Source organism: Oncorhynchus mykiss, chromosome 14 (genome assembly GCF_057628025.1).
Source record: "Oncorhynchus mykiss isolate SJ-2025 chromosome 14, ASM5762802v1, whole genome shotgun sequence".
NCBI classification, from domain to species: Eukaryota; Metazoa; Chordata; class Actinopteri; order Salmoniformes; family Salmonidae; genus Oncorhynchus; species Oncorhynchus mykiss.
Genome location: NC_143035.1, coordinates 23,806,465 through 23,817,512, shown reverse-complemented (window position 1 = coordinate 23,817,512; position 11,048 = coordinate 23,806,465). Strand labels below are relative to the sequence as shown.

At 41.9% G+C, this 11,048-nt stretch overlaps 1 protein-coding gene across 4 annotated transcripts in view; it reads left to right on the top strand.

Moving 5' to 3' along the window:
- Positions 1-373: 373 nt before the first annotated feature.
- The window catches only part of LOC110489004 (sideroflexin-5), a 36,603-nt gene continuing 25,928 nt past the window's right edge, over positions 374-11,048 (top strand). For all 4 annotated transcript variants that reach the window (XM_090198599.1, XM_090198598.1, XM_090198602.1 and 1 more), the window contains exon 1: positions 374-751. In XM_090198599.1, the coding sequence (XP_090054725.1) occupies positions 695-751 (57 nt within the window). In that variant the 5' untranslated portion in view covers positions 374-694. The remainder of the gene's footprint in view (positions 752-11,048) is intronic.

The window sequence follows — 11,048 nt, the reverse complement described above, 5'->3', positions numbered from 1 at the left end:
CTCATTGTGTAGCCACAGGAGTCTCTTGAGGGGAGGACATCACATAATAATGGCTGGAAAGGAGGAAATGGAATGGCATCAAATACATTGAAACCATGTGTTTGATACCATTCCACTGATTCTGCTCCAGCAATTACCACAAGCCAGTCCTCCCCAATTAAGGTGCCACCAACCTCCTGTGGTACAGACAGTGCAACACTGTGCAAGTAAAATTGGGTCAACAGGGGTTCCTCTGTGAATCTGTGTAACATATATGAATGACCACACCACAAGAACCATTATGCAACCTCTCAGCTGATAAGTTCTTTGGGATGTGTAGTCATCTTGACTGACTTTCGCTGTGTAACGCGACATGACAGAAACTACACCTCCCAAGTAACATCGCGATTCATCGCTTCAGTCGTTTCACTGGATTTCCACAGTCAAAGTCAAAATGTACTATATTGTAAAAACGAATGAAAACTAAAAATTGCCGGACTTGTCTTAATTGAAGGTTAGGCATAAGGTTAGCAGTGTGGTTAAGATTAGGTTTGAAATCACATTTTAAGAAGATAATTTGTAGAAATAGGCGGGGTTTATGACTTTGTGGTTGTAGTAACTAGTGACAACCGTTTCACTGGAAGTATAGCGAGTTCACTACTTAAAAATCCAGTTTCATGATTCACTTCATTAATAAATCATCTGATTCGCTGTCATGGCGCAATATGCAGCTTGTCCTGCGTTCCAGCTTGGAAGACCTCGATATGATCAGGTAAAGGATATTTTTTTACTAATCACAATGTTATCTCTGAAAAGGGTGCAAAACACAACATCTTTGCAGATCTCCGACCTGTTCCTGCGAGCGCATCGTTATTGCTCGCTGCTTTTTACTTTGTAGCGAAAGTTGCCTCTGGTGTCCGCTCGAAAAATGCTTTTGTCTTTGTAGTGCAATTTCTCTTTATGCTCTGTGTAAATGTAGGAAAGTATGCTACTTTCTTGGAATTAACAAGTAGCGGGGATGTGTTTCGGAGTTGATAGCAGGGTTGGCCGCCCCAGTGTAGCTAGATACTGAAGCTTCTTCATCAATGCTTTGCGGGCATCCAACGTGGTCTCAGAGCATTTCGTATTATTCTGTACGTATATCCGATATACTTATTTTAGTAAGCTATGTTTCATAGAGCCCCACAGTGGAGGTGTCATAATGCCCGTTTTGTGTAGGTTTACAGCTGTGACGTTTTGATAACCATGTAAATCTCTCTCGGACAAGGTGACTTATCAATATATTCGGCTCTATTTCTATTGAAAATGCTAATTAGCATCAAAGTAGACATAATGCAAGACTACAAATCCCGGCAAGCTCCTGCATATCTCAAGCTGACACCTTTGCTAAGAGGTATTGTGTCAATTTAAAACTCCCACCCATGCTCCACAAAAGCCGCGGCCCTTGCAGAGCAAGGGGAACCACTACTTCAAGGTCTCAGAGCAAGTGACGTCACCGATTGAAACGCTTTTTAGCGCGCACCACCGCTAACTAAGCTAGCCGTTTCACATCCGTTACATATAGTTAACCCAGAGATTCTTACCTTTGCCTCGATTCGGCAGTCTAGTCCAGATCATGGCATTAGTATTTTCTTTGATAGCCACATTAACATTGTTTTTTTTCTATTGACAGTTACAGCTGATTTAAGGGATTGTATATCAATTCGCTTTCCTTAAATATTTGTCATCTGATCTATTAGTTTCCGTCTCTGAATTGTTTAATCAAACTTTTTGCAGCCAGCTCCTGATATCAGGGCATACAAACTACAATCTCTGTCCTGAATTAACCTATTGCGCATGTGCTCCCAGCATTTATTACACCTTAGTAGACTGCACCTAATATAGAATAGAACAGCAAAAATAGAATAGCTTTATTCTTACTTCTTATGTGACATCCGTAATAGATTTCTACATTTGTGAAGGTTTATGTCTAGCACAAACTCAAACTTTCAAGAGGGATAAAAAGTGACAATTAAGAACGTAGCTTATGTACACTGAGCAACAATTTCTAAGATTTTACAGTTCATATAAGGAAATCAGTCACTTGAAATAAATAAATTAGGCCCTAATATATGGATTTCACATGATTGGGAATACAGATATGCATCTTTTGGTGACAAATAGGTAAAAAAAAAAAATGGGCCTCCAGGATCTTGTCACAGTATCTGTCTGTGCATTCAAATTGCTGTCGATAAAATTCAATTGTGTTCGTTGCCTGTAGCTTATGCCTGCCTGCTCATACCATAACCTCAAGAGGTTGGAGGTGGCTTATGGTAGAGAAATTAATGTAAAATTCTCTGGCAACAGCTCTGGTGGACATTCCTGCAGTCAGAATGTCAATTGCATGCTTCCCTCAACCTGAGACATCTTTGGTATTGTGTTGTGTGACAAAACTGCACATTTTAGAGTGACCTGTTATTGTCCACAGCACAAGGTGCACCCATGTAATAATCATTCTGTTTAATCAGCTTCTTGATATTCCACACCTGTCAGATGGATATACATAATAAATGCTCACTAACAGGGATTTAAACAAATTTGTGCACAATTTGAGAGAAACAAGCTTTTTGTGCGTATGGAACATTTCTGGGATCTTTTATTTTAGCTCATGAAACATGGGACCAACACTTTACATGTTGCGTTTATACTTTTGTTCAGTATTAGAAGGCTCTTCATTTTCCTAAATCATTTCTCCCCCCTTCTGCCCATTTTAAATATGTTTAGCAAAAAATACTTTAATTTCTGATTTTTGTAAAATATTATGCATCTTCTAAACTGTTGGCTAAATCAGACAGTGAAGAGTCTGGGTTATCTCATATTGCAATTTCTGTCTGTCTTTCTCTTTAGAATATCCGTCAAAATGTCCGTCCTGTGAAGTGATTATGCACTTGCAGTGGTCAACTAGACCGATAACGTGACCTTCACGTTGGCTCAAATTGCAACTCTGTTTTCGGAAACCGTTCCCGACCGCTGGCAATTAATGAGATTAAAAGGTCTGTAACCTCACTTGTAATTGGCCTTCTGTATAGTGGAATTCAGTGTTCGAGGCTAGCCTATTTTAAAACAGCTGTGAATGCAATATTATGTTATAAGGAAATTATTTACCTGCTGAAATAGTAAAGCACAAAGTCCAAAGAAAGTCTCATTTGTTGTTGTCTGGCCGTCTTTATTGCCTTTTATATATTTTATAGGCATTTCTCATCAAAATGCATGGAGGTGGAATAACAAGAAGCCAATCAATAAGGGACACTTGCCCCTTCGTTGGAACCAACCCAATCCCTCACAGATAACTGATGATAGTCATTTTTATCAGGATATTGCATGGCACCAAGTAGTCTATTCTCAGCGCCAAGAGGCTTAATAACAGTCTATTTAGACTTCCATTTTGCAACCTCTGATGCAATTGCAAAACACAAACAATTTTGTTCATGTGAATTGTTCCAAAAATGATTGAGTCATCCTGCATTTCAAAATTTGGAATTTCATCATTACAAGCATCCATTCATATGTCAAACGAGGGACAGTTTCATTGTTTCACAAATAGAACATCCACCTTTTTTTGTGCCCCAAAAACCTTCAGCACAGTAATATGCAGTAACATTTTCAGTTTATTGCATCAAAGCAGTTACAATTAGGCCATCTCGTGAATCAGCATAAATCTCCCTGTCTCGTATTGCAGCCGCACGTGATACATCTCTGCTAGCTGTGTTTTGTATTCTCTGGTGAGCTGAAGCACATGCATAATTAAAGCGGTCTCCTCACATGGAGCCTGTTCTCTTCACCCAGCCATACAAAACAGAGCTACACATATGGGCTGTGAGGACATTAAACAGTCTATGGGCAGTGAGGACATTATACAGTCTATGGGCAGCGAGGACATTATACAGTCTATGGGCAGTGAGGACATTATACAGTCTATGGGCAGTGAGGACATTATACAGTCTATGGGCAGTGAGGACATTATACAGTCTATGGGCAGTGAGGACATTATACAGTCTATGGGCTGTGAGGACATTATACAGTCTATGGGCTGTGAGGACATTATACAGTCTATGGGCTGTGAGGACATTATACAGTCTATGGGCAGTGAGGACATTATACAGTCTATGGGCAGTGAGGACATTATACAGTCTATGGGCAGTGGGGACATTATACAGTCTATGAGCAGTGAGGACACTGAACAATGAAAGGATACACAGATTTACAGAATGGTAGCGACTATGTTCTTCAGAATTTCATGTCACGAGAGGTTGAGGAGCGTGTTTTAAATTAAAACCGAATGTAGGAAAGATAATGAAGATGGAGAAATTAGCTCTCCTGTCTTGCCTTTCTTCACCTGCCCTTCATAAGTGATAAATGGCTCGAAGGCATCTGACTGAAGTTGAAATGTTTCAGTCCATCTGGTTACCAAAAAGACTCTTGGCATGCACTGCCATCAGGCCTTTTCAAACTGTTGGCACACAATGTTCAGCCAGGCCCATCTAGTAAGGGGACTGGAAAAGTGAATGCTTCACCACCAAGTAATGACAATTCTGACTGCGGTGAAGAAAATATGCTCAAGTGCTCTTCAAATCAAATTTTCTTAGTCACATGCGCCGAGCACAACAGGTAGACCTTACAGTGAAATGCTTACTTACGAGCTCCTAACCACAGTGCAGTTTCAAAAAATACGGATAAGAATAAGAGAGAAAATAAATTAAAGAGCAGCAGTAAAAAATAACAATATATACAGGGCGTTGCCGGTATAGAGTCAATGTGCGGGGGCACCGGTTAGTTGAGGTAGTATGTACATGTAGGTAGAGTTAATTAAAGTGACTATGCATAGATCACGCCAGAGAGTGGTGGGGGGTGGGGGGGGCAATGCAAATAGTCTGGGTAGCCATTTGACCAGATGTTCAGGAGTCTTATGGCTTGGGGGTAGAAGCTGTTTAGAAGCCTAAGGGACCTAGACTTGGCACTCCAGGACTGCTTGCCTTGTGGTAGCAGAGAGAACAGTCTATGATTAGAGTGGCTGGAGTCTTTGACAATATTTAGGGCCTTCCTCTGACACCACCTGGTATAGAGGTCCTGGATGGCAGTAAGCTTGGCCCCAGTGACGTACTGGGCCATTCGCACTATGCTCTGTAGTGCCTTGCGGTCAGAGGCCGAGCAGTTGCCATACCAGGCAGTGATGCTCTCGATGGTGCTGCTGTAGAACCTTTTTGAGGATCTGAGGACCCATGCCAAATCTTTTCAGTCTCCTGAGGGGGAGTAGGTTTTGTCGTGCCCGTTTCACAACTGTCATGGTGTGCTTGGACCATGTTAGTTTGTTGGTGATGTGGACCCCAAGGAACTTGAAGCTCTCAACCTGCTCCACTGTAGCCCCGTCGATGAGAATGAGGGCGTGCTCGGTCCTCCTTTTCCTGTAATCCAGAATCATCTCCTTTGTCTTGATCACTTTGAGGGAGAGGTTGTTGTCCTGGCACCACATGGCCAGGTCTCTGAACACCTCCTTATAGGCTGTCTCGTTGAAGTTGGTGATCAGGCCTTTCACAGTTGTGTCATCGGCAAATTTAATGATGTTGTTGGAGTCGTGCCTGGCCGTGCAGTCATGAGTGAACAGGGAGTACGGGAGGGGGCTGAGCACACATCCTTGAGGGGCCCCTGTGGTGATGATCAGCGTGGTGGATGTGTTGTTACCTACCTTTACCACCTGGGGGTGGCCCGTCAGCAAGTGCAGGATCCAGTTGCAGAGGGAGGTGTTTAGTCCCAGGCTCCTTAGCTTAGTGATGAGTTTGAGGGCACTATGGTGTTGAACGTTAAGCTGTAGTCAATGAATAGCACTCTCACAAGTGTCCCTTTTGTCCAGGTGGGAAAGGGCAGTGTGGAGTGCAATAGAGACTGCATCACCTGTGGATCTTTTTGGGCGGTATGCAAATTGAAGTCTAGGGTTTCTGGGATGATGGTGTTGTGAGCCATGACCAGCCTTTCAAAGCACTTCATAGCTACAGACATGAGTGCTATGGGTCAGTAGTCATTTAGGCAGAGGCACTATGCTGGTCTGTTTAAAACATGTTGGTATTACAGACTCGGACAGGGAGAGGTTGAAAATGTCAGTGAAGACACTTGCTAGTTGATCAGCGCATGCTCGCAGTATACATGCCTGTAATCCGTCTAGCCCTGCGGCCTTGTGAATGTTGACCTGTTTAAAGGTCTTGCTCACATTGGCTGTGGAGAGCGTGATCACACAGTCTTCCGGTACAGCTGGTGCTCTCATGCATGTTTCAGTGTTATTTGCATCAACGCGAGCATAGAAGCAGTTTAGCTCGTCCGGTAGGCTGTTGACATACACATGGTTAGCAGATGTTAATGCGAGTGTAGCAAAATTATTGTGCTTCTAGTTCCGACTGTCCAGTAATATCTAACAATTTCACAACCACTATCTTATACACACAAGTGTAAAGGAATGAATAAGAATATGTACATATAAATATATGGATGAGCGATGGCCGAACGGCATAGGCAAGATGCAGTAGATGGTATAGAGTACAGTATATACATATGAGATGAGTAATGTAGGGTATGTAAACATTATATAAAGTGGCATTGTTTAAAGTGACTAGTGATACATTTATTACATCCAATTGTTAATTATTAAAGTGGCTAGAGATTTGAGTCAGTATGTTGGCAGCAGCCACTCAATGTTAGTGATGTCTGTTTAACAGTCTGATGGCCTTGAGATAGAAGCTGTTTTTCAGTCTCTCGGTCCCAGCTTTGATGCACCTGTACTGACCTCACCTTCTGGATGATAGTAGGGTGAACAGGCAGTGGCTCGGGTGGTTGTTGTACTTGATGATCTTTTTGGCCGTCCTGTGACATTGGGTGGTGTAGGTGTCCTGGCGGCAGGTAGTTTGCCCCCGGTGTGGGCGGAGCAGTTGTCGTACCAGGCAGTGATACAGCCCGACAAGATGCTCTCGATTGTGCAGCCTCAGCCTCCTGAGGTTGAAGAGGCGCTGTTGCGCTTTCTTCACCATGCTTTCTGTCTGGGTGAACCATTTCAGTTGGTCCGTGATGTGTATGTCGAGGAACTTAAAACTTTCCACCTTCTCCACTACTGTCCCATCGATGTGGATAAGGGGAGCTCCCTCTGCTGTTTCCTGAAGTCCACGATCTGTAGCTTAGCATCTTCTTCATCTGACCACTTTTTTATTGATCTAGTCACTGGTGCTTCCTGCTGTAATTGTTGCTTGTAAGCAAGAATCAGGAGGATGGAATTATGGTCAAATTTGCCAAATGGGGGGCGAGGGAGAGCTTTGTATGCATCTCTATGTGTGGAGTATAGATGGTCCAGAGTTATTTTCCCTCTGGTTGCACATTTAACATGCTGATAGAAATTTGGTAAAGCTGATTTAAGTTTCCCTGCATTAAAGTCCCCGGCTACTAGGAGCGCCGCCTCTGGGTGAGCGTTTTCTTGTTTGCTTATGGCGGAATACAGCTCATTCAATGCTATCTTGGTGCCAGCCTCTGACTGTGGTGGTATGTAAACAGCTACAAAGAAGATAGATGAAAACTCTCTCGGTAGGTAGTGTGGTCTGCAGCTTGTCATGAGAAACTCTATCTCAGGTGAGCAATAGGTCGAGACTGCCGTAGATATCGTGCAACAGCTGTTGTTTACAAAAATACAGTTGAAGTCGGATGTTTACATACACCTTAGCCAAATACATTTAAACTCAGTTTTTCACAATTCCTGACATTTAATCCTAGTAATAAATCCCTGTCTTAGGTCAGTTAGAATCACCACTTTATATTTTAAGAATGTGAAGTGCCAGAATAATAGTAGAGAGTGATATATTTCATCAGTGGGCCACAATAAGTTGGATGAATTTTGGCCCATTCCTCCTGACAGAGCTGGTGTAACTGAGTCAGGTTTGTAGACCTCCTTGTTCGCACACTCTTTTACAGTTCTGCTCACAAATGTTCTATAGGATTGAGGTCAGGGCTTTGTGATGGCCACTACCTTGATTTTGTCCTTAAGCCATTTTGCCACAACTTTGGAAGTATGCTTGCATTGTCCATTTGGAAGACCCATTTGCGACCAAGCTTTAACTTCCTGACTGATGTCTTGAGATGTTGCTTCAATATATCCACATAATTTTCCTATCTCATGAAGCCATCTATTTTGTGAAGTGCACAAGTCCCTCCTGCAGCAAAGCACCCCACAACTTGATACTGCCGCCCCCGTGCCTCACGGTTGGGATGGCGTTCTTCAGTTTGCAAGCCTCCCCTTTTTCCTCCAAACATAACCGTCGTTATTATGGCCAAACAGTTGTATTTTTTTTTCATCAGACCAGAGGACATTTCTCCAAAAAGTATGATCTTTGTCCCCATGTGCAGTTGCAAACTGTAGTCTGAGTTTTTTATGGCAGTTTTAGAGCAGTGGCTTCTTCCTTGCTGAGAGGCCTTTCAGGTTATGTCGATATAGGACTCATTTGACTGTGGATATAGATACTTTTGTACCTGTTTCCTCCAGCATCTTCACAAGTTCTTTTGCTCTTCTGGGATTGATTTGCGCTTTTCGCACCAAAGTACGTTCATCTCTAGGAGACAGAACCCATCACCTTCCTGAGCGGTATGACGGCTGCGTGGTCCCATGGTGTTTATACTTGTGTACTATTATTTTTACAGATGAACATGGTACCTTCTGGCTTTTGGAAATTGCTCCCAAGGATGAACCAGACTTGTGGAGGTCTCCAATTTCTTTTCTGAGGTCTTGGCTGATTTCTTTAGATTTTCCCATGATGTCAAGCAAAGAGGCATTGAGTTTGAAGGTAGGCCTTAAAATACATCCACAGGTACACCTCCAATTGACTAAAATGATGTCAAATATCCTATCAGAAGCTTCTAAAGCCATGACATCATTTTATGGAATTTTCCAAGCTGTTTGAAGGCACAGTCAACTTAGTGTATGTAAACTTCTGACCAGCTGGAAATGTGATACAGTGAAATAATCTTTCTGTAAACAATTGTAGAAAAAGTTACTTGTGTCATGCACAAAGTAGATGTCCTAACCGACTTGCCTAAACTATAGTTTGTTAACAAATCATTTGTGGAGTGGTTGAAAAACAAGTTTTAATGACTCCAACCTAAGTGTACAGTGGGGCAAAAAAATATTTAGTCAGCCACCAATTGTGCAAGTTCTCCCACTTAAAAAGATGAGGCCTGTAATTTTCATCATAGGTACACTTCAACTATGACAGACAAAATGAGAAGAAAAAAAATCCAGAAAATCACATTGTAGGATTTTTAATGAATTTATTTGCAAATGATGGTGGAAAATAAGTATTTGGTCAATAACAAAAGTTTCTCTCAATACTTTGTCATTGCCAACAAAGGGTATATAACAGAGGTCAAACATTTTCTGTAAGTCTTCACAAGGTTTTCACACACTTGCTGGTATTTTGGCCCATTCCTCCATGCAGATGTCCTCTAGAGCAGTGATGTTTTGGGGCTGTTGCTGGGCAACAGACTTTCAACTCCCTCCAAAGATTTTCTATGGGGTTGAGATCTGGAGACTGGCTAGGCCACTCCAGGACCTTGAAATGCTTCTTACGAAGCCACTCCTTCGTTGCCCGGGCGGTGTCTTTGGGATCATTGTCATGCTGAAAGACCCAGCCACGTTTCATCTTCAATGCCCTTGCTGATGGAAGGAGGTTTTCACTCAAAATCTCATGATACATGGCCCCATTCATGCGTTCCTTTACACGGATCAGTCGTCCTGGTCCCTTTGCAGAAAAACAGCCCCAAAGCATGATGTTTCCACCCCCATGCTTCACAGTAGGTATGGTGTTCTTTGGATGCAACTCAGAATTCTTTGTTCTCCAAACACGACGAGTTTTTACCAAAAAGTTATATTTTGGTTTCATCTGACCATATGACATTCTCCCAATCTTCTTCTGGATCATCCAAATGCTTTTTTACACATGTTACCTCTGCTATATCTTCCATAGTTCAAAACATATTGATTGTACCATTATTTATAATCTCATGGGCCTAGCAACTGAAGCCTATAATTAGTGTCAAAGTCTTAAATTCTTCTTTAAAATGTTGATCAAAGTATTGACTGAAAATCACCATCAATCAATAGTTATGCTATTAAAACCATTTGATTGTATGAGAGACAGTCTGACAAAACATTGTTTTTGTGTTTTGATGCTTCCTTTTTAATTTAATTGTATTGTTTACCTTTTATTTAACTAGGGAAGTCAGTTAAGAACAACTTCTTATTTACAATGACGGTCTACCCCGGCAAAACCCGGACGACGCTGGGCCAATTGTGCGCAGCCCTATGGGACTCCCAGTCATGGCCGGATGTGATACAGCCTGGATTCGAACCAGGGACTGTAGTGACACTGCATCTCAGTGCCTTAGACCACTGCGCCACTCGGGAGTATACACAGAGTCACCAGAAAGGGTTTTCACAACTCTCTTAAAAGCACAATTGTTCAGATTGAAGAACCACTTTGGGTGTTTCAGAGTACTCCCATTCTGTTTTGAAAAATATTTAGTATTTCATAACACGTACATTAGGTTTACATTCAAACACCAGATCTCCATTTAGGTGCACTACTTTTCATGGTTTTACTAGACAATGATGGTGTTTTGAGTCTTTCCATTTTAACTGCACTCTGTGCGTCACTGACAGCATGCGTAGCTGTTGAAGATGTCCTCTTCCTCTTTCCCCCCCTATATTCTGCAATTGGCTTGCAAGGTTAGCCGACTGAAATGATGCATCGTAGAAATAATGAACATACATTTTATATGTCTGAACTCGAAATCAAAAAGGATTCTCCAAAATAACATGGCGAGCTGTAGTAGAACGTTTATTTTGATTGGCTATTTTGTGCATTTATCAAAATCCAATCATGGCGCCTGATTTCAGATGTGTCATGTTAACAAGATTAGTAGGTAAATCATTCTTCTTGCACAGTTTAAATCAAACTATTAATCTGACTATTCACAATGATCATATTATTGTGTGCATACTCAGTGCC